The sequence below is a fragment of the Coenobita brevimanus genome, chromosome 33 (genome assembly GCF_032717465.1).
Source record: "Coenobita brevimanus isolate Jiangsu-jjx chromosome 33, ASM3271746v2, whole genome shotgun sequence".
NCBI classification, from domain to species: domain Eukaryota; kingdom Metazoa; phylum Arthropoda; class Malacostraca; order Decapoda; family Coenobitidae; genus Coenobita; species Coenobita brevimanus.
The window spans coordinates 15,407,794-15,433,262 of NC_136986.1; the positions used below are offsets into that span (position 1 = coordinate 15,407,794).

The 25,469-nt window shown below is 40.2% G+C and overlaps 1 protein-coding gene across 1 annotated transcript in view; it reads right to left on the reverse strand.

The window, feature by feature from the left end:
• Positions 1-3,621: 3,621 nt before the first annotated feature.
• LOC145395800 (ionotropic receptor 93a-like) overlaps positions 3,622-25,469 on the reverse strand; it is a 42,786-nt gene continuing 20,938 nt past the window's right edge. The window contains exons 7-11 of the mRNA XM_080269337.1: positions 19,192-19,363; positions 17,613-17,869; positions 16,528-16,662; positions 5,691-5,877; positions 3,622-3,708 (exon numbers count right to left, since the gene is read on the reverse strand). Of these exons, the coding sequence (XP_080125463.1) occupies positions 3,622-3,708; positions 5,691-5,877; positions 16,528-16,662; positions 17,613-17,869; positions 19,192-19,363 (838 nt within the window). The remainder of the gene's footprint in view (positions 3,709-5,690; positions 5,878-16,527; positions 16,663-17,612; positions 17,870-19,191; positions 19,364-25,469) is intronic.

Genomic DNA, 25,469 nt, shown 5'->3' on the forward strand with positions numbered 1-25,469 from the left:
TGTGTTTTTAATAATTTTCAATAGGATAAGGGATGAAGATAAAGTATCCACTAATTGGGGGATGATTATGGTTCTTCCATTTCTTAAACCATTTAAGAACTAGAGTTTTAATGAGTCAAACTGTAGTCCCATTTGTTTGACATCTTCTTTATGTTAGCTGTTTGAGAAGATGGTGAGCGGGAGGCTTGTTCAGTAACTAAAGATGTTTCTTTTCTCTGTCACAAAGAGGGTGTCATTGGATGAGATGTACAGTTGCGGACATATCAAAAAGAAACACCCCCTCCACCAGCGAGGTGGTGTAATTCTTTCCGTATCTGGTAACACTAATAGGTATAGAACTTCATCAGGTTTCGTTCGCTAGGACGAACCGAACGTGGTGATCACTGCCGCTGTACACATCTATTGGTGGTAATATATAAACAATGTTCCGCCAGAAACTATACTGATAAAAGCATGTCAAGATTATGAAAAGTTTGTTAAAATTATGACACGGATTTCATGAGCGGTTTAGTTTCGAGTCACGAACCATGCAACAGTCAACAATTCATCATATAAGTCATGGTTATCAGCTTCCCCACAACTATCAATGAACAGAGATTTATCGTGACACCTATCATCCCTACCGTGAACCTGAAGCTAGTAGACCTCTGAAATCGAAGCAAGTTCACTGCATACAGGAGGTGGTGCCATAGGAGGGGGCAGGGTGGGGGTGGGGAACCTGGGAGACAGGAGGAGGAAGGTGATTGAGGAAGGGGGCAATCGTGGTCGAACTGAGGGCTAGAGGAGAGGGATGATGGGGTAAGGGACGGTGGACTTTGATAGTCGACAGGAGCTACAGTAGGTGGGATAGATTACATGATGATGGCTGGAGCAAATCGTTATTGCATGAAGAATATGGAGTATTACAGTCAGACAATGAAACTTTATACTGACGTTCCCATGTGTTGCAATTGAACGTCATGGTTTGTAGCAGTTTACGACACACTTTCCACTAGGTGGCTCAGAACCCCTGTATTATGAGTATGATGACTATTTTTTTTATTTTGCACTTGACATGTTCTTACAGTTTGTCAGATGTTGCAACTGTTTTCATAGTGAATGGAAATTACTCTTGTAGCCTATTACGTAGTATCACCATGGATGACGACTGATTTCGCAGACAGAATAGGGATAGACCTATGTATCACCAATAATTACAAACAGTCTGACAGTAATGATGGTCCCTATGGTTCTCATTAATATCTGTATTTCACTTATTTAAAATAAAGGTGGATTTATTTAACCCAGGTTTATGTTACCGTCTTCTGCATGCCGTGTTTGGCTGTTGATTCTACACATGCCAGTGTTTATTTGTTATGTTTGGGTTCATTTTGAGCCACTGCCGTATGCCCTAAGCATTCCTCACAAACCCTCTAGTCAGTAATGGTGGAACAAGCTTGTAATGTCTGCAGTTATCCAGTCTGAGCAAGTGCATATTACACCAACTATGCCATTAGATACAGAAATCATAAGTATTAAATCCAGACACACATTATCTGCAGTGTGTTACGTTATGCTTAACAACCGAGAAGCGTTCACACTATGAAAGTCACAGGATAAAGATGAATACGAGGACCATCGCCCTGTTCAGGTGGAGCAACTACTGAGCCACACATCTCAGCAGTGTCCAAACATGAAACTGTTGCCCTGGCTGAGTAACGGTTTATATTGCAGTCCATTAAAGAAGATGCATAAACATGTGATCTGCTGTTCATGGTGTAGCAGTCATTATGGCCATTTCTTCTCCCCGTCAGTACCAATGTCTGAGTGCACGCAGTTGTCGGGAAGAGGGCGGGGAGGATAGCAGTGAACTGGATACTGAGGTTATGAATCAGATTGCTTAACAGTCACTCGTCCTTCATACCACGATTTACTCTACCAGTATAGGGTCAGAGTAAAGGGTTAACAGTAAACCGACATGAAGATCGTGTAATTCAGCTGATAAGGCATCTCTACTCACCTATTAGTCCATCCCAGCATCGCCACCTATATTCAGGGACCCTGTCCCTTCCCCTAGTAATTCACGTTTTCGTTTATATCGGGATTAAGGCGTCTGTTGCCAGACGCCTTAATCCCATAAGGGGTGGCCACAAACAAATCGTCTCCATCTCGCCCTGTCCCCCACCATTTCACTGCCCTGTTCCCAGCTCACACACCCCTCTCTCATATACCTCTCCACTCCATCCCTCCAACTCTTCTTTGGCTTCCCGCTCCATCCCCCCCCGCCTCCACCTCACTCACATACACTTTCCTTGTCAGTCCTGTTCTCCATCTTCTGCACATGGCCAAACCACTTCAGTGCATTTCTCCAAACGCTTCCTACCACATTCACATCAAGACCACAATGATCCTTCATTTCAGACACGAATCACTACTGTTAATTATTATTTATTGTGACAAGTGAAAATCCCTCCCTCCCCCTCCTCTGCTTTCGATATCATAGTCGCCATTACTAGGTAAACGCAACAAGAATAGCTCCCAAGCTATGACAACGAGTGTGACATCAAACATTCTGGGGGCATTTCATATATTACCATGTGATAGTCGTCACCATACATTAATAATGCCGGGGTTGTGCACTGTGCCACACCGTGGGTAGTAGGTCGTCATATAGACGATGTAACAAAACATGCTGGTAGACAGCATAAGGTACCAAAGTCTGCATAACGTTTAATGGCCAGACTATCAAAGTCCATAATCAGCGTTAAACTACAGCTGATTGGCAGCATGTTACCAGCGTATCATTTATCCATCCCATCCTACCTTCCTGCCATTGTCCACTCTCCTCTACCCCATCAATCGTCTCCTGTAGAGCCCCCCTTCCCCATTATTGCCCCCTCCTCACTCATCTCCCTCCTCCTGTCTCCCAGGCGTCCCACCCTGTCTCCACCTGTAGCGCCACCTCTTATGATACTGCGTTGATTAAAGAGGTGTACCACTTTCAGGTTCGCGGTCAGGGAAGAGGGGGGTCACAGTAATTGTGATTATTATTTATGGTGCGGGAATTCAGATATGTTATAATGGCTTATATTCTGACCGTCGGTAAATTTATGGTTAGTGATGTTTGTCAAAAGTCACACTTATGAAACCTGTGTGTTTCGTGTGAATGAAATACGAATATGTGAAATTATTTTATTACCATATACACAAAGCGTTTTCATTATATTGTCAGGGGGGAAAATGTTTATATACCACCAATAACTGAGCACAGCATCAATGATCACCACGTTCGGTTCGCCCTAGCGACCAAACGAAACCTGGTGAAGTTCCAATCCTATCAGTGTTACCAGACGCGAAGAGCTTTACACCACGTTTGCTGGTGAATAGGGTGTTTCTGTTTGATATGTCCGCAACTGTACATTGGACTACCTCATCAGATCTGAGTCAGCAGCCTGTGAGGCTTTTGCATATGGACTTCTTGCAGCTTTGTTCCTTGACCTGGAAAAGGCATTTGATACGGCATGGCACCATGGCATTCTGAAATAACTTCAAAGTTTGGAGTGGCATGGCCACCTGCCATTGTTCCTTAGTGACTCTTGTCGGACCACAGGTTTCAGGTCCATGTGCTCTCCTCACTCTGTCCTACGAGTTCAAGTGGATGGTGTTCCACCGAGCAGTGTGGTAAATGTTCCTATACTTGCTGTTCCCATCAATGACATACTTGATTCCCTGAAACAGAGGGTCTTTTATGATCTAGTTAAATGGTCTGCTGGTTCCTAGATGTGTGCTGTTGAAAGGTGGATGCAGCTGGTGCTCGAAAGGACCGCCAGCTGGGGACACTGGAGTGATTTCCGTTTTTCTTCAAACATGAGTGTAGCAATCCACTTTTATAGATTAAAGGGGCTGGCGCATGCTACCGTGCATGGAGAAGACTAAGTTTCTTGGCTTAACGTTTTAGTGTCAGGTTACTTGAGTTTTACCTTTGAAACTTCTCTGAGTGTCATGAATGCAAGCAATGTATTTGTTGATGGTACTGTCTCTATACTTCATATCTCGTGGGGTGTTGATCAGAGTACACTCCTTCGCTTGTATCAAGCCATAGTGGGGTCTAAACATGCCAATGAATGCGAGGTCTACTCCCCCTCTACTGTACCGCTGCTTGATGTCCTTCATCCTTTGTAGCATGCAGCTTTATGTCTTGCCACTGGTGCTTTCAGATCCTACCCGATTCCTAGGTTGTGGAGGCTGATGTTCCTTCCTTTTATCTACAGCATAAGTCGCTAACCATTCGTTGCTGGAATCGAGGAAGATATATTCCAAATCTTTTATTGTTGTTTGCGTATCATGGCAGTCATTTTTTCAGTATCAAGTTTCTTATCCTCGTACTCCACATTGCTTTGGGTACAGGGGCAGGCAGATTATGGGGGATTTAGGTCTCTCTGCATAGCCTGTCTGCCCCACTCGACTACAAATAATTGCACCATGGTACCTTCCCAAGGTGCAGCTGTCAATGGATTCTGAGGTTACGAAGTCTTCTGCCTCTTCTCGGGCTCTCTATCAGCTGCTTAGGACCATTTGTCAGTTCACAGGGAAACCGTCCTTGTATATACAGATGGTTCAGAGTCAAACACTGGTGTCGGGTCTGGAGTGAATTTCCCAGATTTTGTAAGGGTAAAAATTCTTCTAAATTCCACTATTTTATCATCAGAATATAATTTAGCTCATCATCTGTCCTTGCCTTTCTCGAGGAAGGCAAGGTTTCATTAGCATGTCGGTGTGGATGGCAATGAGATGGAAGATACATTTGCAAAATCCGCTTCTTCTCGATGACCTCTGCCAACTACCCCTTTTCTGATTCCAATATGACACCATACTTGAAGTATGATTCTTATTAGTTGGCAAAGCCTGTGGGATGCTGTTGTTAATAATAAATTAAGGGATGTTTTTCAGAGAGTGTTAGTACCAATGGTTCTCCCCTCCATGTCTTAGCGATTGGGGGTGGCTGTTGCCCACCAACGTATTGGACACTCATGGCTTAGTCATGAGTTCCTAATGTGTGGTGGGACTCAACCGTATTGTGATAATTGCTTTTTTCCACTTACTGTCCGTCACTTGCTAGTCCTGTGTCCGAGTCTGGGGACCTGCGCTGCATGATTCTCCATAGGCATAGCAGGACGGATGGTGCCTACTCTCTGTCTTTCATACTTGGAGGAGGCCCTGGCCATCTGATTGATAATTTTTCTTAAGGAAGTGAACTTCTTACACCTTTTATAGTTGACTGATAATTTACTTACTTTGTTGCCAATTTTTAATTCTTGTTAGAGATAATGATATTGTTTTAGTACACAGCTTTTAACGTTTACTCGGCATCATATATGAAGGTGTTGAAGCGCCATGATTTTCATTTCCAATAATTCAGTTCAATTCTCTTGTCATCTTCAGAAAATTTCATTCATCTCAGGATATAACTCATCGAAGACTTGGAATTAGTGATGACTCGCTCACTACTAGGGATTTATCCGCAACTGGGTATTAGTGCTTGGAGGTTGGAAAAATAAAGTATGTAAGACATCATCCTTGTGAACTAAATAACTTCTTTACAAGAGTAATATCTCTAAATATATTCTTATCTGCAGTCATTGTTACTCAGATAATGAGAGATTTCGTGTAAAAACACATATTATGCCAAAAGATTAAATTCCCTTACCCACCTGCGATATAATCCTCAAACATTTATCAATCTGAGGCGTGTAGGGGGCATCGTGAGGCACTGGCCAGGCTAACGAAACCTGTAGCAGCTTTTCCTTGCCTATATACAAGGGGGAAGTGCCATCTAGTTTAGCAAAGTTCCGGGATATTATCAGCTGCAGGTTTAGAAGGACACTAAGATGGGCACTCCTGAAATAAACACAAAAAATAGTAATATATAATAATTAACCCAGACGCTTTCCATACCTAGAAACAGCATGAGGTAGTATATATAAGGACGGAATATTCGACACTCGGAGAATAATGCATAGCATGCCCAGTAGAATGGGCCACATAATCTTTCGTACATCATTCAGTCCTCTGGAATTCTGGCGCTACGTCACATGCCAAACCATCTACACGGTTTTTTCTCCTTCAATTTCAGCTGACAATCAACTGGCTGTTCATATTAAAAGGTAAAAAAAGCTTCATACCCTTCAAGAGAATGAACCACTCCTGCAAGAAAGGACATAAATATTGGTTCATTTAAGCTCAAACAAGGAAATATCTATTCAGGTGACAGACTTGTGGACAATGAAAGGATTAAAGAACGGCTGTACAACATCTCTCATTTTTTTTTTTTCCCCTTTGACAGCCTGATGAATGGGACTAGAGAGAGTGACTGTAAACATGATTGGTTTTGGATGTGTGGAGAAAAGGAATGCAGTGCCAGAAGACGTGACATTCGCACAGATGAAGTGCTGTGAAGCGGCTGAAAAATGGGAAAGAAGCTGGGGATGATGAGGTGTATGCAGAGATGAAAAACGGGAAAGCTGCTAGGGTTGATGAGGTGTATGCAGAGATGCTTAAGAGTAGTGGAGAGAGTGGAATGAAGTGCTTGTTGGAGATATGTAAGAAGGCGTGGATGAGTGAAACTGTGCCAGCAGAGTGGATAAAGGCTGTGATTGTACCCCTGTACAAAAATAAAGGTGAGTGAAGTGAGTGCAGCAATTATCGTGGCATAAGTTTAATGAGTGTGGTAGGGAAGGTAGATGGAAGAATTATTACAGAGACAGTAAGAGAGATATCAGAAGTCCTAGTGAGTGATGAACAGGGTGGCTTTAGGAGTGGCAGGGGATGTGTGGATCAAGTATTTGCAGTGAGACAGATAGCAGAGAAGGCTTGTGAGAAGGACCATAAGGTGTTTATGGCATTCATGAATCTGGAAAAAGCATACAACAAAGTAAAAAGAGAGGGATTGTGAAAAATTTTGCGCATGTATGGTGTAGATGGTAAACTGCTAGGTGCTGTCAAGAGTTTTTATGATGGTAGCGAAGCATGTGTAAGGGTTAATGGGCATTTTCCAGGAGTAGACTGTAGCACCAGTCGAGCAGGGCTGTACTCCCGAGGTGGATGGAAAGCTGACGACAGGGAGTGCTGGAGCTCCCGTTTCATCAGCCCTCAGGACTAGTTCCTGACCATCCCCCTTTGCTGAACTTTTTAAGTGTCTCAGTTACACAGAGAGTTGGCCAGCATGCTCTCAAATACAAATTTCTCTAACTATCTAAACAAAACTACATGCACAGTACACACTACACTTCCTTTTCCAAAATAAAAAAATTATGGCATCTCATCACCCAGCTTCGGAGCCCCCAGGGAGAGGGGACAATCAATGCCCTCACCTTCCACCCCTCTCCCGGTGACGACTCGAGGTGCCTGGAACGACTGTCTGACTCTCTTCTTCATTTCTGCAACATTCGCGGCCTTTCCTCTAACTTTCGCTCTGTTGAGCACCACCTCTCCTTCTCTAAACCTCACCTTCTTTTTCTAACTGAGACTCAGCTGTCTGAGGCAACTGACAGCAAACCCTTTTCTGTATCCTCCTACTTTCTCTATACTCATTTCAAAGACAAAGGTGGCTGTTGTGTGTATATAGGCAACGACTTATCTTGCTCTTGTGTTCCTGAACTCGATTCTTCTGAATTCGCTACACTCTGGCTTCGGCTTTCCTTTCATTCTCTGACTAAATATATCTGTGTTGTTTACTTATCCCCTAATTCTACTGACTATCAAAAATTCTTCGACTATCTTACTGCTACACTGGAACACATTCTATCCATTTCTCCTTTCTCTGAAATCTCCATTCTTGGAGATTTCAATGTTCACCACCACCTTTGGCTCTCCTCTCCTTTCACTGATCCACCTGGTGAGGAAGCCTACATCTTTTCTATCCTTAATGACCTAGAAAAGCTTGTACAGCACCCTACCCGTATCCCAGACCACCATGGAGAGAGCTCCAACATACTTGACCTCTTCCTTACAACTAATCCTTCAGCTTACACTGTTAATCTTTTCTCTCCGTTGGGCTCCTCCAATCACAACCTTATCACCTTAACCTGTCCTATCACTCCGGTACGGCCTGTGGACCCTCCAAGGAAACGTCAGCTGTGGCATTTTGGAGCCGCGGATTGGGATGCCCTCAGGCAGTACTTCTTTGATTTTCCCTGGAATGATTATTGCTTCCATGGCCGTGAGCCATCTGAGTGTGCCTTGCGCATTACGGAGGTTATTCTGTCGGGCATGGAAGCATACATTCCTTTCTCATATCCTTTGACTAACACAAGAAAGCCTTGGTTTAATCACGCTTGTTCTAATGCTGTCCGCAACAAGGAGAGGGCCTACAAAAGGTACCGGAGCCAACCCACCCCTGAATCACATCATCTTTACTTTTCTGCCAGGAATCGTGCTAAGTCTGTTCTTCGCTCTGCTAAAAATAATTTCATCCTTACTAAATGCTCTCAACTCTCCAACTCGAAATCTTCCCGCTCCTTCTGGCACCTTGCCAAAACCTTTCTAACAACTTTACTTCATCATCTTTTCCCCCTCTTTTCTACTCTGATGGTTCTGTTGCTATTTCTTCTACTGATAAAGCAGATCTCTTCGCACAGACTTTCTCCTCCAATTCCACCTTAGATGATTCTGGTGCTGTTCCTCCATCACTTCCCCCCTCTGACTTCCTCATGGCTGACATTAAAATTTCTTCAGCTGATGTGTTTTCTGCCATCAGTGGCCTCAATACTAACAAGGCATATGGGCCTAATGGGTTCCCTCCTGTTATTCTCAAGAACTGTGCTTCTGTGCTTACACCCTGCCTAGACAAACTCTTTCGCCTTTGTCAACATGTACCTTTCCTTCTTGCTGGAAGTTTGCTCTCATTCACCCAGTCCCAAAGAAGGGTGACCACTCCCAACCCTCCAACTATCGTCCAATTGCTTTAACGTCCTGTATTTCAAAAGTTTTCGAGTCAATTCTCAATAGAAAAATTTTAAGGCATCTTTCCTATCACAACCTTCTTTCTGACTGTCAGTACGGGTTCCATCAGGGACGCTCCACTGGCGGTCTTCTCACCTACCTTTCAGACTCCTGGTCATCTTCCTTTCGGGACTTTGGCGAAAGCTTTGCCATTGCACTTGACATCTCAAAGGCTTTCGATCGAGTCTGGCATAAATCTTTAATTTCCAAACTACCCTCTTACAGTTTCTATTCTTCTTATCTGTGCCTTCATCGCTTGCTTCCTTTCTGATCGTTCTATAGCTGCTGTTGTAGATGGCCATCGTTCTTCTCCTAGATCTATCAACAGTGGTGTTCCTCAGGGCTCTGTCCTATCACCAACTCTCTTCCTTTTATTCATCAATGACCTTCTATGCTGTACATCTAACCCTATCCACTCATACGCTGATGACTCCACCCTGTACCTTTCCATTCGATTCCTGCAACGCCCATCTCAGCAGTTACTTCAACAAACAAGGGATGAGGCTATGGCACACCTAATGTCTGACTTGGCTCGTATCTCTGACTGGGGTAAGAATAATCTGGTTGTTTTTAATGCATCTAAGACTCAGTTCTTACACCTATCAACCCAACAAAATCTTCCACAGGTATACCCACTAATATTTAATAATATTCAGCTTAATCCTGCATCATCCTTGAACATGCCTGGGGTTTCATTTACTCGGGACTTATCTTGGAAAGATCATATAACATACCTTGTAAAATCTGCTTCCAAGAGATTGGGTGTGCAAAGCCGACTCCGTTCTTTCTTTACCCCTGCACAATTGTTGACTCTCTACAGAGGTTTTATCCACTCCCGTGTGGAGTACAACTCTCATGTGTGGGGAAGCTCCCCACATACAGCTCTTCTCAATAGGATAGAGTCAAAGGCTTTTCGTCTCATTAACGGTCCTCCTCTTACTGACTCCCTTCAACCTCTGTCTCTTCACCGCACTGTTCCATCTTTATCTCTTTTCTGTCGCTACTTAAATGGTCACTGCTCCTCTGAACTGTCTGCATGCATTTCTCCACCTCTACGACAGGTGTGTAGCACCCGTCTAGCAGCAAACTCTCATCCCTTTTCTGTCCAACTCTCTAATGCAAGAGTTAACCAATACTCCCAGTCTTTCATTTATGCAACAGGTCATCTCTGGAACTGTCTCCCTCTGTCTGTATTTCCTGCTGCCTATGATCTCCAGTCTTCAAACGCAGTGTGTCCAGGCATCTCGAAATGATCGGATCTTGAATTTGGCTCTCAATTGTATTTTGTTTTTCTCCTGGAGGGAACTGTTATTGCAGGCTCATGGCCTTTGGTTCCTTCTTCCTTGTATAAAAAAAAATCTAAGTGAATGGTTCACAATCAGTGTGGGCATGCGACAGGGTTGTGTGATGTCCCCATGGTTGTTCAATATATATATGGATGAGGTGATGAGAGAAGTAAAAACACGAGTAATGGAGAGAGGAATAGTGTTGGTAATAAATGGCAATGGATGGAATACCTCAAATTTGTTGTATGCTGATGATTCAGTACTGCTTGTAAGTACCGGAAGAGAACTTGGTAGGCTAGTGCAGAGATTTGCTGATGTCTGTGAGCGTCGAGCCTTGAGAGTAAATGTAGAAAAAAGTAAAGTAATGGTTATTGAGAGAGAAGGTGATTCCCAGTGCAATGTTACAGTGAATGGAGAGAGACTGAAATTGGTGAGAGTTCAAATACTTGGGAACAATGATAGAAAAGAAAGGAAAATGTGCAAATGAAGTTGAACGTAGTGTGACACAAGGAAGAAAAGTAGCTGGTGCAATAAAGGCCTTAATAAGAAACAGAGGTTTGAGTGTTGCAGCTGCACGAGGCTTACATGCGGGAGTGTTGGTGCCAGCTTTAACATATAGATGTGAGACTATGGTGTCGCATAAAAATGAAAAGTCAAGAGTAAGAGCAGTAGAGATAGGACTGCTGAGTAATGTATGTGGAGTACAGACAGTGGACAGGATACGAAATAATGTGATCCATGAAGGTGTGGAGTGAAGAAGTCGGTGGACATCAGAAGCGAAGGGAGAGAATGGATTAAAAAAAAAAAAAAAAAAGAGTGGTGAAAAAGGTATATCTAAGCGAATTTGCAGAAGACAGGAGGCGAGGTAGGCCAAGGAGAAGGTGGAAAGATATGATGGATGAGTGTGTGAGGAAGAGAGGTTTGGAAGTCGGTGAGGCTAGGGAACTAACAAGGGATCGAGTTGGCTGGATGAATGTTGTGAGGGGAAGTGCATGATCAGGGATTTTAACACCTCATTTTAAAGTGGCAGCGTCTGAATCGACTCAATCGGATACGTTTATGTGAAGCTACAGAATGTGGTGAATGTTTTTGGCATATCCGATGGAGCCAGGATTCCGGGGGCTTCATTGATGAGTGAATGGAAGCATGGCCCATTGGATAGGGGTAAATTGAGCTGTCTGGACATTGCCACTTCTCACCCTGCCCATGGGTGGGAAAGGAGGTCCGGATGATGATGATAATGATGATGAAGTCTTTCATTTTAAAAATTTCTCTTAATTCGTTTACTTGGAGGACGCGTTTCCTATTTTGTTCTAGTTAAAGTCAGACCACTGTATTCAGCCTGATATGAAGGGATTATTGAAAGCTGTAACCGGCTTTTCATCCTCTAAAGGTCTTCAATATAATCGTGTGGGGATCGTAAGATGTTAATATAAGGTATTTAGTGAACATATGTACCATGACAACTAACATGAACTGTGGCGATTTAGTCCACGATTTCTTAGTTTAGAAGTTTCTGTCACTATTCCACCAAATATTTTATTGCAAAAGGAAAAAATCAGTTATATATGCGTTGCATTTTCTCTCTGTAATAACTGACAGTAATGCCAGACAGTACTCTAAGTTCACTCTGAATGACATGTAACAGACTAAGTTCATAGAACATGGGCCATTTTCCAATAGCCATTGTGTCCCATATTATCGTTGGGTAAGGGAGCTCTATAACATCAAATCCTAAGCGATTTATTTTCCTTACTGCACTTTACTGTTATACTCCGTGTTATATAAATCCTTCGAACATTGCCGTATTCTGCATAAATAACATACAAAAGGATATCAATCAGCCACATCCAAAAATAAATCGCTACGAATGGGGCGCTAGGGAGCCTTCTTACCCAGCAAGAATACGGGCCTGTGTCTAAGAGAGATGCATTGTTTTAGGAACAGACTAAACCTAAAATAAGTACTTTTTCACTATCATGGAAAATTGTATCAGTGTGTTTACTTGCATTTTTCTTAACTCTCTGATCAGTATGATAAAGTTTTGGAGATCCAGAACCATAGGCAAAAATGTTTTTATGATTTAGTGAAAAATTACAAAAGAATAGAAAAAACTTTTCATAAATTTTGCTCAGTTATAGTTATAATTTGTGTTCCTCCAACTTTATTTGTTCATAAACTATTGCCATGACTCTTTGTGAGGTCAAAAATACCAAACAATTTATCACCATACAGAATTATGGTTTGTCTTCTCCGGATAATAAGTAATTGTTTTAAGTAATTACATCACAGGGAAGTCATTGCTATAAATGGTCGAGAATACAGTCGACAAAAGCACTAGCGAGACCCCTACGTTCTACTGTTACCTTCAGTCCAGTGACTTGACTATTCATCCATGCTATCTCCAAGCAATGTCATTCAGGTCTGGAGAGATTATTTAAACGGGTGAGGATGGATCGGACATCCATTTACTCCTTCATGACAAGATATCTGCCTAAAGCTGAACAATGTTGTCTGGGGAAACATGAATAAATGAAGCAAATGCATTCGAGGGCTGAATGCTAATCGCCCGCCAAAACATGTCGTTGGGTAAGGAACAAATTACCCACAAAATAAATTTGAAGAATCACTAAACTCTACGAATTTCAGTCACTCCGCTTCGCAATAAAGCCTGTCCATATTACAAAACATATGGCAGCTGACATTTGGCTGTCACTGATCAAGTCCACACCAAAAGTAATGGGGTTCTGCACATCCACAGATCCACAGATCTGTGGATGGACACTTAAACATCCATTCACAAAGTTAAAAAAAAAAACATTATCACTCCACCTTCTAAAGGCGGACAGTAATGAGGTTTAACTTGCCCCGTCCCAACCGATTTTCCACCGCTGACTCTCCCCAATCCCAACCAATTTTGGATTTTTTTTTTTTTTTGACTCAAACCTCCGCTTTTGGTGAGAATCATCAAAAATTCATAGAAATATCGCTCACCTGAGGTTTAAAATACTCGATAGAGGTAGGAGTACCCCTTACCTTCATGGGTTTTCTGTCAGGCTGGCTCCAAAGAAAACGAGCTCTATGGGGGGTTAACTATTCCACACCACTCATAAACGGTATTTATTTAGTACGAATTTATATGTAGTACGGGAGTATATTGGTTTTCACACAGTAATATAGGCAATATAAGCACTGTTTCACTCACCAAACACATCAACATACCTGACCTTTTTTTGGCGACATTACCTTATCATCATTTCTGGCTGTTTCTTCCTCTAGTGCTACGTAAACTTTGTTCTCCACATTGTCATCGATTGGGGAATCACTCTGGCCCTGAATTTCGTAATGTGGCACGACATGTCTTTACTGGAAAGGTCACTGGTAAGAGGTGAATTGCTGAGACAATGGCATGCAGGGGGGGGGAGGTTATGCGGTGTAAGGCATTGTCCCTGCCTGGCATCTTGTAGGGGAAGGTGTCCCATGTATACGTACCAAAAAAAATTGAAAATTGTGCAATTGATGCGCGTTTATATACGTCAACGGGACTGACAGTGACAAAACGTGTGGACATATATATACGTCAACGGGATGCGGCGGGTTAAGCATTCCTGTATGAGAGCCCTAACATGTACTCAATATGGACGGTGGGTGTTAGCGCCAAAAGTGGGGACATGTAGTGGTGTATTGTATGAATGAGGACTACGGGCCTTGAGAGCAGGCTATGAAGCCTATGACCAGAGTCAGAAACACACACACACACACACACACACACACACACACACACACACAAAAGGACCCTGGGTGATAATTATCTTTATCTATCAGTGGCCGAGTCGGTAGAAATGTGTTCTTATATCCCAATGGATGCGGATTCAAATCCCTGCTGGGGCAGGGAACAGTTTATGGATTTGAATTTCGTTAAAAAGCAGACTTTACTGACCTCCTATCATATCCACTAACATGTCAAAATGACAACCTCGCTGATACCAGTACACCAGTCCTGTGTGAGACAGCCTTTGCTTGTTTTAAATATGGATGGCGGATGTTAGCACTGAAGTGGTGACATGTGAAGGTGTACGGAGCAGTACGTAGAGGGACTTCTGGACTTCAAGGATTGGGATCTGGTGCTTACACCCCGATTCGGACACATGTTTAAAAATCATGATATTAAATTATCTTACTTGAAACAGTAACGTATGACAATGTATAATATACGGTATGTAAAGAACAAAAAATACTCATAAATAACTGATAATGCCGATACATTTTTTCTTTTCTTTTTTCATTTGTTCATATACAATACAATAGTTTTTTTTTTTTTTTCTACTGCAAATGTATATGACAAAAGATTTACATACATAAAAGAATCGAATTTATTCAGACAAGCATCCCAGTAACTTTAATTATGTCAGTCAACGTATCTCCGAAATACCAAAAAAAATATGTAACAAGTCATCACCCATTCCCCCACTAAAATCTTCAGACAGTAACATTACAAATGACTCACATGGTAAAGAGAATATCTTTATTAGTACATTTGCAAGAATTGCTGCATTACAAGAGGTCAGCTAGAATGTCCCAGTACTAGAACATGACTCTCCCGAAATTGCTCCACTTAATGTAAAATACAGACTAGATACATACAATCCATCCTAGACAATTTACCAACCAACAAATCTCCAGGCCCAGGTCGAATTCCTCCTATTTTTTTGGAAAAAGTGCTCCCCAGTATTTGCTTATGTTGTAGCTAAATTATTCAGGCTATGCTTACGTACCTTTTCATGCCCTAATTCTTGGAAAGAAGCAAATACCAACCCAGTTCTAAAAAAAGGAAGTTCCTCTGACCCCTCTGATTACAGACCAATATCTATCACGTCTTCTCATGGTAAAGTATTTGAAATTGCAGCGAATAAGCACATAATTAAACATATTTAATTAAACAACTTTATTAGTGATACGCAGTATGGTTTTCGCCACGAAAGGTCAACTATTGATATACTCAGTCTCCTGACTTACACCATCTATCAATCAGTTGACCACCATGGAGAAACTGATGCAGTAGCCTTTGATATTCTAAAGCTTTCGACGAATGTGGCACAATTCCCTGCTATCTAAACTCCCTTGCGATGGACTAAAATCTTTTGTTCCTCTGATTTCCTCATATCTGAGCAACAGAAATATAGAAGTAAAAGTAGATGATTTATATTCAAATATCCCTCAATGACCAATGGCGTGCGACAAGGATCAGTTCTGGCTTGAACCCTATTTGTAATTCATATTAATGATCTCTTATCTGTCACTCATAATCAGTTCATTCACATGCAGTCGACTCAACACTTCACAGTTCATTGACACTTAAACATCCATTCACAAAGTTTAATATGTCTAACTCACAACTCATTACAGCCATCTCCATAAATAAAGACTTAGCCAGGATGACTGAATGGGGACAAAATAACCTTGTCTTATTTAATGCTGGTAAAACCAAATATATACAGTTTTCTAAGAGACAGATAGTGCCAGATTCCTATATTATCTTCAATGCTAATAATATTCCTATCTCCAAAAGTATTGAAATTCTCAGTGTTTCACTTAACAATGCCCTCACCTGGACTTCTCATGTCAGATCATTTGCTAAAGCTGCCTCAGAGAAATTTGGATTATTGTACAGTGTTTGTAGCTTCTTCACTGATGAGCAGTTAGCTATAGTTTATAAGAGCTATGTGCACTCTCAGCTGGAATATTGCTCACCCTTGTGGAGTGGATGGGGACAAGTTGCACTAAAATAACTAGAAAAATTCAGAACATAGCTGTTAGAATTATCAGTAACTTTCATATTTCAAACAGATTTTCTCCCCTACAGGTAAGAAGGAGTATTACCTACCTTCCATTATTTTATAGATACTTTTATGCCAAATGCTGAGACGAAGTTTCATCAATTGTGCCACCTCTCCATACCTTCCACTGTGCTACATGGGCATCTGGTAGCGCTCATGACTGGAATGTCACACTGCCATATTGCAAAACTTCCGCCTATAAAAAATCTTTTATTCCCTGAACTGCATCTCTTTGCAACTCGCTTCTCCAGGGTTATTTCCCCCAAAACTTCAACCTACACCTTTTCAAGCACAACTGTTACAGATTTTTTAAAATCGAGGACGCCAGTAATTTGGTGTATGGATTTTTTTAGTCATGTGTTTTTCCTTTCTCTGTTTTGTTATTTAAAAAAAAAAAAGTATCACTGTAAGTAAAACCAACTCACTTCATCTTCAGTGCTGCGTTGAGCCCGTCCATATCATCTCCCTCGACCATCATCATCCCAAGTTCTCTAAAGGCACTTGATTTAGAGTTTAAAAAGAACTTCGTGTATGAACCATTAGAAGATCTTACTGTCACCCTGTAACATGTACAAATAAAAATTGTTTAATTACTATTACTACTGACCACTAGAATAACGCAACACCAAAACTTAACTTGAAGATAACATTTAGTATTTTCTTTTTAACTTTAAAATTTACCTAAAATTGCTATATATGCATCTCCAATGCTAACTTGTGACAATTAATTAAAACCAAGATATGATGCTAGTCACGAAGAAGTGTTATCGAAAGAAGGCAAGGTGTAGTATTGTCTTTTCCTGCCACTGAGTTTCAAATAAGCTACAAATGAAAAAAAAAAAAAAATGGGGCAAGTTAAATTGAAAGACCTATTGAGCTATAGTGTTTTTATTTGGTCTTTCTCTCTACCGTTTATTACAAAACATTCCTTGAATTTATCCTATTGTTGTATAGGAATAATAATAATAAAGTTACACAACTGTCTGAATATAAGATAAGCAAGGAAATGAATAATTTCCAAAGTGCTACAGGATGTGCGGATCTAGTCCACGTATTAAGGCAGACAGTGGAGGAAGCATAAGTGAAAGACTGTGCGTCTCTGGAGGACAATGCATGTGGAAGAGAATAAGGTTACGAGAGCGGTGAGCATAAAAGTAGAGAAAAAAAAAAGTAAAGCCGGAGATAAATATTGAGGGATGGAATATTTCAAGTATGGTTATGTGGATGGTGTATTACGTGGTACTTGAGAACACCATTTACTGATTCTCTCAGTGTTGCCCGCTTTCGAACAATCAGGTCTGAAAGTAACGTATCAAAGGATTTGAATAAAACACCAGCTGCTGGGTGATAATTAACTCACTGTGTGATGTGTTAGTGAGGGGAAAAATAAAACTGAGGGATTAAGAACTTTGATGCAGTGATAGGGCATAACCAAAAGGGCCCAGCATTAACTTGCATTTCAATTTCACCCAGCACCTTTGCATCCAAACGTTGTTCTTCGATGTATCACCTGTCAACTACTTTGACCAGCTCCTCAATTGTCTCTGGTCTGGGTGGCAGCCTTGGGAGGGTGAGGGAAGCGATGAGGCTGGCGCGATATGCAGTGCCCACCACGACACCGAAGAACAACCAAGTGCCAACCAGGATGTGGTTGGACTGGCTGGTTGAGAGGCGTCCATACAGTCCCTGGCCCAACAGGGTGCCCACAGACTCCAGCACTACTGATCCAGTACTCAGCACTCCATGACGCGTTTGCCACCTCGTAATCTGTAAAACATACATATACAGTGATATACATATACAATGATATGAGTGCGTAGCTGTTTATTGTGTCATAGGGGCGAGCAGTGATGTTTCGGACAGTGGAATGGTTTTGATAATAAGAGCCATGAAAGGAAATGCACCTCCTCGTATCTGCTACCGTTAGGGAGACACAGAAATCTGATGAGGTCACGCGCAACATTTTTTTTTTTTTTTCCGGAGCTGCTTCGTATATCCAGTTTCGTAAATTAATTTTGATCTTTTTCTATTTTTCGTAATGTAAATTTTCGGCTACTTATAGCACGCTCAAAAATAGTGAAAATGTCATGGAATAGTCAGCTATTGGTTATAATGAAGGTATGATGTATTGTTCTTTTTTTTTTTTTTTTAGTTCATTTGATTAGGAATGGTTAAGGTCTTTCTTCGTTGAAAAAGGCGGACCAAATTATAACTGTTTGGAAGCAGAGTTAATTAACAATTCCATGCTGTGGTTTCAAGGAATCAACAGTGTGAAGTAGCCTACCACTTACATGACAGTGGTGGCTGTAGTAGAGGCTCGGGGTGGAAGTAACAATCTAAACCCATTCTTTACTCGTCTATACCATAAATATATATTACAACAAAGTGTTTAAGGATATGTTGTATAAAAACAGCGATATATATTCTTTAATTTCTTATTGCATGAATCTAACATCATCCAAGAAGAGTCGTTGTACTTATATCTGTAAAATGTAACTGATATTTTTCCATTATATTTCTTTATTGCTCACTATGATTTTCACCTGTGAGTCTCATGTTAAACACTCACTTCAACCTATCGTCTGGAGTTTACTGGAAAAGATAATAGAATTAACCTGTTCATGGTACCAGAATAAGCAATTGTCTCTACTGACACATTCACCTAAATAAAAATCATATGCTATTGGCTCATGTTATATAAAAGAAAAGAACAAGAAAACCCTACCATGTGAGGGTTAAGTGCATCGTTGTCCTCGGTGAGTATAAAACAATAAAAAACAATGGCAATAGACATATTTGGCACCAGGCGGGACTTCGCTAAAATGAACAACCATAGTGTGCTTCGCTAAAGCAAATTTGTGTAAAAATCCTGAAGGAGCTTAACAGAAGTACCTGCCTTGTGAAAATATATTTACGTATGTGACTAACATCGGAAGACGGCCCCGGGCTGCTAATTGAGAATGTCCCACGTCTGTATTAATTATGATGATAAACAACAACAACAATAATAATAATAATAATAATAATAATAATAAGGAACCGTTTTCTCCTGCCTGTTATTACTAATATTGGATGCGCCCATGCCTTACCTCTTGCATGTTTACCTTGAGTGTGAAGCAGACAGTCAATGTACAAGCCAAGACACAGATCCACACTTGGCCACTCAGTGGGTAGTAGAAGCTCAGCCAACTGGGTGTCGTGACCGGCGTCGCCATGGCGAATTTACCAGCAGTTTGTTCATAAGCAAATGTGAAATCCCATCTGGAAACATTGTTAGAAATAAAGAGCTATGTTTGTAGATGTTACAGCCATTTGCTACATCCAACCATAGGAAAGAATTTGTTCTCGAACAATAATAATAATAATAATAATAATAATAAATTAATAATAACTATAATAATAATATTATCAATAATAACGATAATAATAATAATTAAAAATGAAAGTAAAGCATTCAGAATCTGGCTGCTACTCGAACGCAAGAATATGTTGTTGACCAAGTCCAAGACTTTGGCCATATCTTGATATGCTGAAGGTTTCGTGTTGTTAGCTCAAGCCATTTATGAGATATAATTATGCCACAGGCGAGCTATAAATAATACTTGATTTTTGGCAGCCATGTTTTTGACTTAAACCAAGACCCCAAGTGCCCATTTTCGAACTCGGCCAAGATTTTGGCCATATCTTGATACCCTGAAGGATTCATCTTGATAGCTCAAGCCGTTCATGAGATATAATGGTGCTAATGGCGGGCGATAAAAAGTAGTTGACCTTTGGGAGCCATTTTGGTGACCTTGACCTTTACCCAGAGTGCCCATTGTCGATCTCGGCCAAGATTTTGGCCACATATTGAGACCCTGAATGTTTCATGTTGATAGCTCAAGTCGTTCATGAGGTATAATGGGAACACACACACACACACACACACACACACACACACACGTTTATAGCCAGCTGATGCTCATAACAAAAGTGTCTTGCAATGACAGGAAAATCTGGATAAAATTGCTCGCCAGCCTTTCTCTTCGCTGGCAAATCTCAAGGTACTCAGACCGCAATACAACCCCGCCACCCGGGGGGGATCGACTGTTCATGGCCGCGCATTAGGGGTTAATATTATCAACCTTCACTGCTGACGCTACCAACTACCACCCCTAATACAAAGCTATCATCACTGCTTAAGCAGCATACACCATCACCTGATCACTCACACACGGCATCGTCGGAGAAAGACGTCCGTTACCGGCGCTCCATACCAGCTCAACAAGGCCAGAGGCATTACCTAAATAAGTATCTTTGAATGAGTCAAGCTCTGTACCAGGTTAGACTAAATGATTTATCATTATTAAAAGGAAAAGAAATAATAAGTTTAAATAAGACTGGTTCAAACAACAAAGAACCACGATGCGTTGAGTCAGCTGGGTTTGTTTATACTACAGCAACACAGGGAAAGCGTGCATACTTTGTAAGTACACACTCTGTTCATTTAGTATTACAAAATGGATCCATACTTCAGCAAAACAAATTTGGAAAAGAAAAGGGATAAAAGTAAAAAGCAAAATGATGATTTCTACCAAGAACTGGTTGAAGTGGAGACTCACAATAGACTGGTTGAACGTGTACACAAACTAGAAATGGCTTTCAAAAATGAAATTGATGACATAAAGAAGCAAATGCACTTGCAAAAGGAAGAGATAGAAAAACTGGGAAGGGAGGCCAATAAGAAAGACACAACCATCAGTGAACTAACAGTGGAATTGAATACGCTTAGGAAGAAAGTGAGTGAAATGGGAAGTACAGTAGTTAATCACGAGAGTGTTATGGAAGAGTTAAAAAATGACACAGAGACAATTAGACAGGCAAGCAGTCTTATGGACCAGAGCAGTGATATTGAGGAGAAGATAACACAGGTGAATGAAGCTGTGCAAAGCTACAAAAATGATGTAGAAACCACGTATGCTCAAATGGTGAAAGTAAAGAAAGACTTAGAAACAAGGGTGGAGGAAAAAAACATTAAAAAGGAAGTGAAAAGAATAATCCAAAACAATCCAAAGTTAGTCAGAGATTCAGTAGAAATAAATAAATCAATAGTAATCACTGGTATAGAAGAGGAAGAAATTAAAAACAAGATCACTAGAGACAAAAAGGAGATGGCAAATGTAATGAGCTTACTGAAAGAAGTATCAGAGGAAATCTGTAGTAAAGACATAGAGGAACACAAAAGGTTAGGGAAATACGAGAAAAGCAAGACAAGACCTCTAAAGGTGACTTTCCAGAGTGTAAACACTGTGGAAGAGATACTAAAAAATGCAAAGAATCTTATGGAAAAAGAGGAGTTCAAAAATGTATGGATAAAAAGATGCCTAACACAAGATGAACTGGAATTACTGAAAGAGAAAAGGGAGGAAGCAAAAACAAAAAATGAGGGAAGATCATAAGAGGACAAGAAGAAATTTCTTTACAAAGTAATAGGATTGCAGGTACGAAAGTGGTACACAAACAGGATGGAAGAAAAAGGAGGATGTTAGTAGAACCATGTCATGACAAGTATATAAACAAGATGATAAAGTTGATGTACTCAAATGTGGATGGAATGGTACTCGTATCTAAATTACTAGAGATGAATGATTATGTCAGAGAAAATGAACCACAAATAATATGCCTAACTGAGACAAAATTAACACCAAGGATATCCAGTGACATACTAAACTTAGAGGAATATAATATATGGAGAAGAGACAGAAATTTTAAAAAAGGAGGAGGAATTATAATATTAACTAAGAAAAATCTAAAAGTCAAGGAAATAAACCTAGATATACCATCACAAGTAGAACTGATTGCAGTAGATATCGACACATCTGAAGGTAAAGTAATTGTAGCCAATTTGTATATGCCACCCAGATCAAACACATGGGAAAGAGACGAATATGAGGACCTGGCAGAGAGTACAATTCATAGTATAAGATCCTTGCTACATAAAATGGAAGAGAAATCGGAAAGAATTATACTAACTGGGGATTTCAATACAAATATAAATTGGAATACTCTAGATATACATAGCCAAGAAAGCTGTTGGGACCAAAAGCTCCTGGATCTCGTACAAGAGTTTTTCTTAACGCAACATGTGAGGGAAACCACTAGAAAAAGAGGACTTGATGTACCTTCAGTGCTAGATCTAATATTTACTAGGCAAGAAAATGACATTGACAGTTTAATATATCACCCTCCACTCGGCAAAAGCGATCATGCAGTACTAAATTATAACTTCAGGATAGCATATGACATAGTAAACAGCAATGACAGTTACAAAAAGAGACTAAACTATAAAAAGGGAAATTATCAAGACCTAAAGAAGTATTTCTCAGAAGTTGATTGGGAAAATGAGCTTAGAGGACAAGATTTAAATGCTGTATATAAAATTCTGTGAATTTTATGAAATAGGAGTCCAGAAGTACATCCCACAGCACAAAGAAGCAGATAAGAAAATACAGAAATGGTTCAATACAGAATGTAAAAAATCAAAAGAAAGAAGAGATTTGTTGTGGAATAGATACAGAAGACACAATAGTGAAAGGGCGTATAATAATTACAAACAGGCAAGAAACGACTATACAAGAATAAGGAGGGAAGCCCAAAAACAGTTTGAGGAGGATATAATAAATAAAAGTAGTGATCAACCAAAGCTATTTTACAGCTAAATCAGAAACAACCAAAGTAAAAGATATAATACAATCCATCACGGACAAGGAAATCACTTATACACAAGAGAAAGATATTTGTGAAGCACTAAATAAGAATTTCCAATTAGTTTTTACAGAAGAAAAAAATTTTGAGAGGGAATATGTGGAACACGCATGTCCACACATACTACCAGATATACAAATAGCAGAAAAAGTAATACACAAGGAGTTAAGTAGATTAGACTGAGGAAAAGCAAGTGGTCCTGATGAAATTTCATGTTGGGTGTTACGAGAATGTGCAAAGGAGTTAAGTAAACCATTATTTTTAATTTTCAAGAAATCCTTGAGTCAACGGAAACTACCTGATATTTGGAAAAAAGCAAATATAGTCCCCTTACTCAAGAAAGGAAATAGACAAAATCCTCTCAACTACCGACCAGTATCACTGACCAGTGTTGTCAGCAAGGTATTAGAAAAACTTATAAGAAAAGCTTGGGTAAATCATCTAGAAGAACACAGTATGATAACAGAAAGACAGTTTGGTTTCAGAAAAGGAAAATCATGTGTTACTAATCTGTTGAGCTACTATGACAGAGTAACAAACACAATACAGGAAAGGGAAGGATGGGTGGACAGTATCTATTTAGATTTCAAGAAAGCTTTTGACACAGTACCACACCAAAGACTTTTATGGAAGCTGTACCATCAAGGAGGAATTCGAGGCAAACTGTTTTGTTGGATGCAAGACTTTCTCATAAAAAGAGAAATGAGGACAGTACTAAGAGGAAACTACTCATCATGGAAAGAAGTGACTAGTGGAGTACCACAGGGTTCAGTGCTGGCACCAATCATGTTTCTAGTGTACATAAATGATATAAACAGTAACACTGGAAATGAGAGCTATCTGAATATGTTTGCAGATGATGCAAAAATACAAAGGAGAATTACTAGCACAGACTCTTGTAGGGAGCTACAAGAAGAATTAAATAAACTTCATGAATGGAGTAGTACATGGCAAATGGAATTCAATGTGGACAAGTGTCATGTAATCAAGTTTGGTAAAAGTGGAAAAGGACCTGATTGGTATTATAAGTTAGGAAATAAAACCCTATACACATCAGAAAGAGAGAAAGACCTAGGTGTGATTATCAATAACAGACTATCTCCGGCTGACCACATCAGCGAGAAGGTACGGAACATGTATACACTGCTTGCAAATATGAGAATAGCATTCACATACATAAATGAAGACATGCTAAGAAGGATAATAACATCATTCATTAGACCAACCCTGGAATATGCATCAATAGTCTGGAGTCCTCATCTCAAAAAGCATATAGACAAGATTGAAAAAGTTCAAAGGGCCGCTACAAGATGGATACCAAGCTTAAGGGACCTAAGCTACGAAGAAAGACTAAATAAACTGAATCTACCAACACTACAGGAGAGAAGGAAAAGAGGTGACATGATAATGCTATATAAGTGCATATCAGGAAAGGAGAAAATAGACATAAATGATTACTTAATATATGGAGAAGCATCAGCAAGAGGACACTGCAAAAAACTGCATAAGAAGAGAGGTGATAAAGACGTAAGGAAATTCAGTTTCCCAAACAGAACAATTGATCAATGGAATGCACTACCGAATGAAATAGTGTGTGCCAAAACAATTCACAAATTTTAGGATATGTACGATAAATATGGTCTAAGACACGGGACAATACGAGCTTGACTCATTCCTGTAAAGATACAATTAGGTAAGAACAATTAGGTAAGGTAAGAACACACACACACACATACACACACACACACACACACACACACAGACGCACACACAGACACATACATACACACACACACACACACACACACACACACACACACACACACACTGAGGCAGGAAAAAATCATTATTGCTCCGCCTTGTAAGGTGGGCGATAACTGGAGGCCCTCCCAACGGGGGAATCACACCAGCTGCAAGCCGAAACATATCTAGAGTGGCTTGGAATATGACCTTGACCTTGACCTACTTTCACCAATTTCTAACTCGTAGATTTTCACCCCTACTACACACCTGTAATATTTTGTGATGATATCTTCAACTGTTGCAAAGTTCTTATGGTAACAAACACACAAACCTCCTACTTTCAGTAATTTCAAACTCGTAAGAGATTTTCATCCCTTCTACACACCCGTAAAATGTTGTGATGATATCTCAAGCGGTTGCGAATTTATCATGGAAACAGACACACAGTCCTTGACCTAGTTTCACCAATTTCTAATTCGTGATCGATTTTTTATCTACTACAGATCTGTAAAATTTTGTTATGATATCTTGAGCGGATATTGTAATGATATCTTGAGCGGTTGCGAAGTTATCGTGCCAACAGAAACACTGACAGACGGACAGAGAGATGGACAGATTGAAAACAATACCAGCTTTGCTATTGCAGCTAATAATAATAATAATAATAATAATAATAATAATATTAATGATATTATTATTATTATTATTACTACAGCTGAAACTGAAGTCCCATCTGGAAACTACCGGAATATTACAGATTGTTTGCATTTCCAGATTCATCATCTTCCCACAGCCCCACGCATACCCTCCAGATCATTTCCTTTACCATCGAACATTGTCAGACTACAAGAAGCTACGGTATATTATTTACAACTCCATC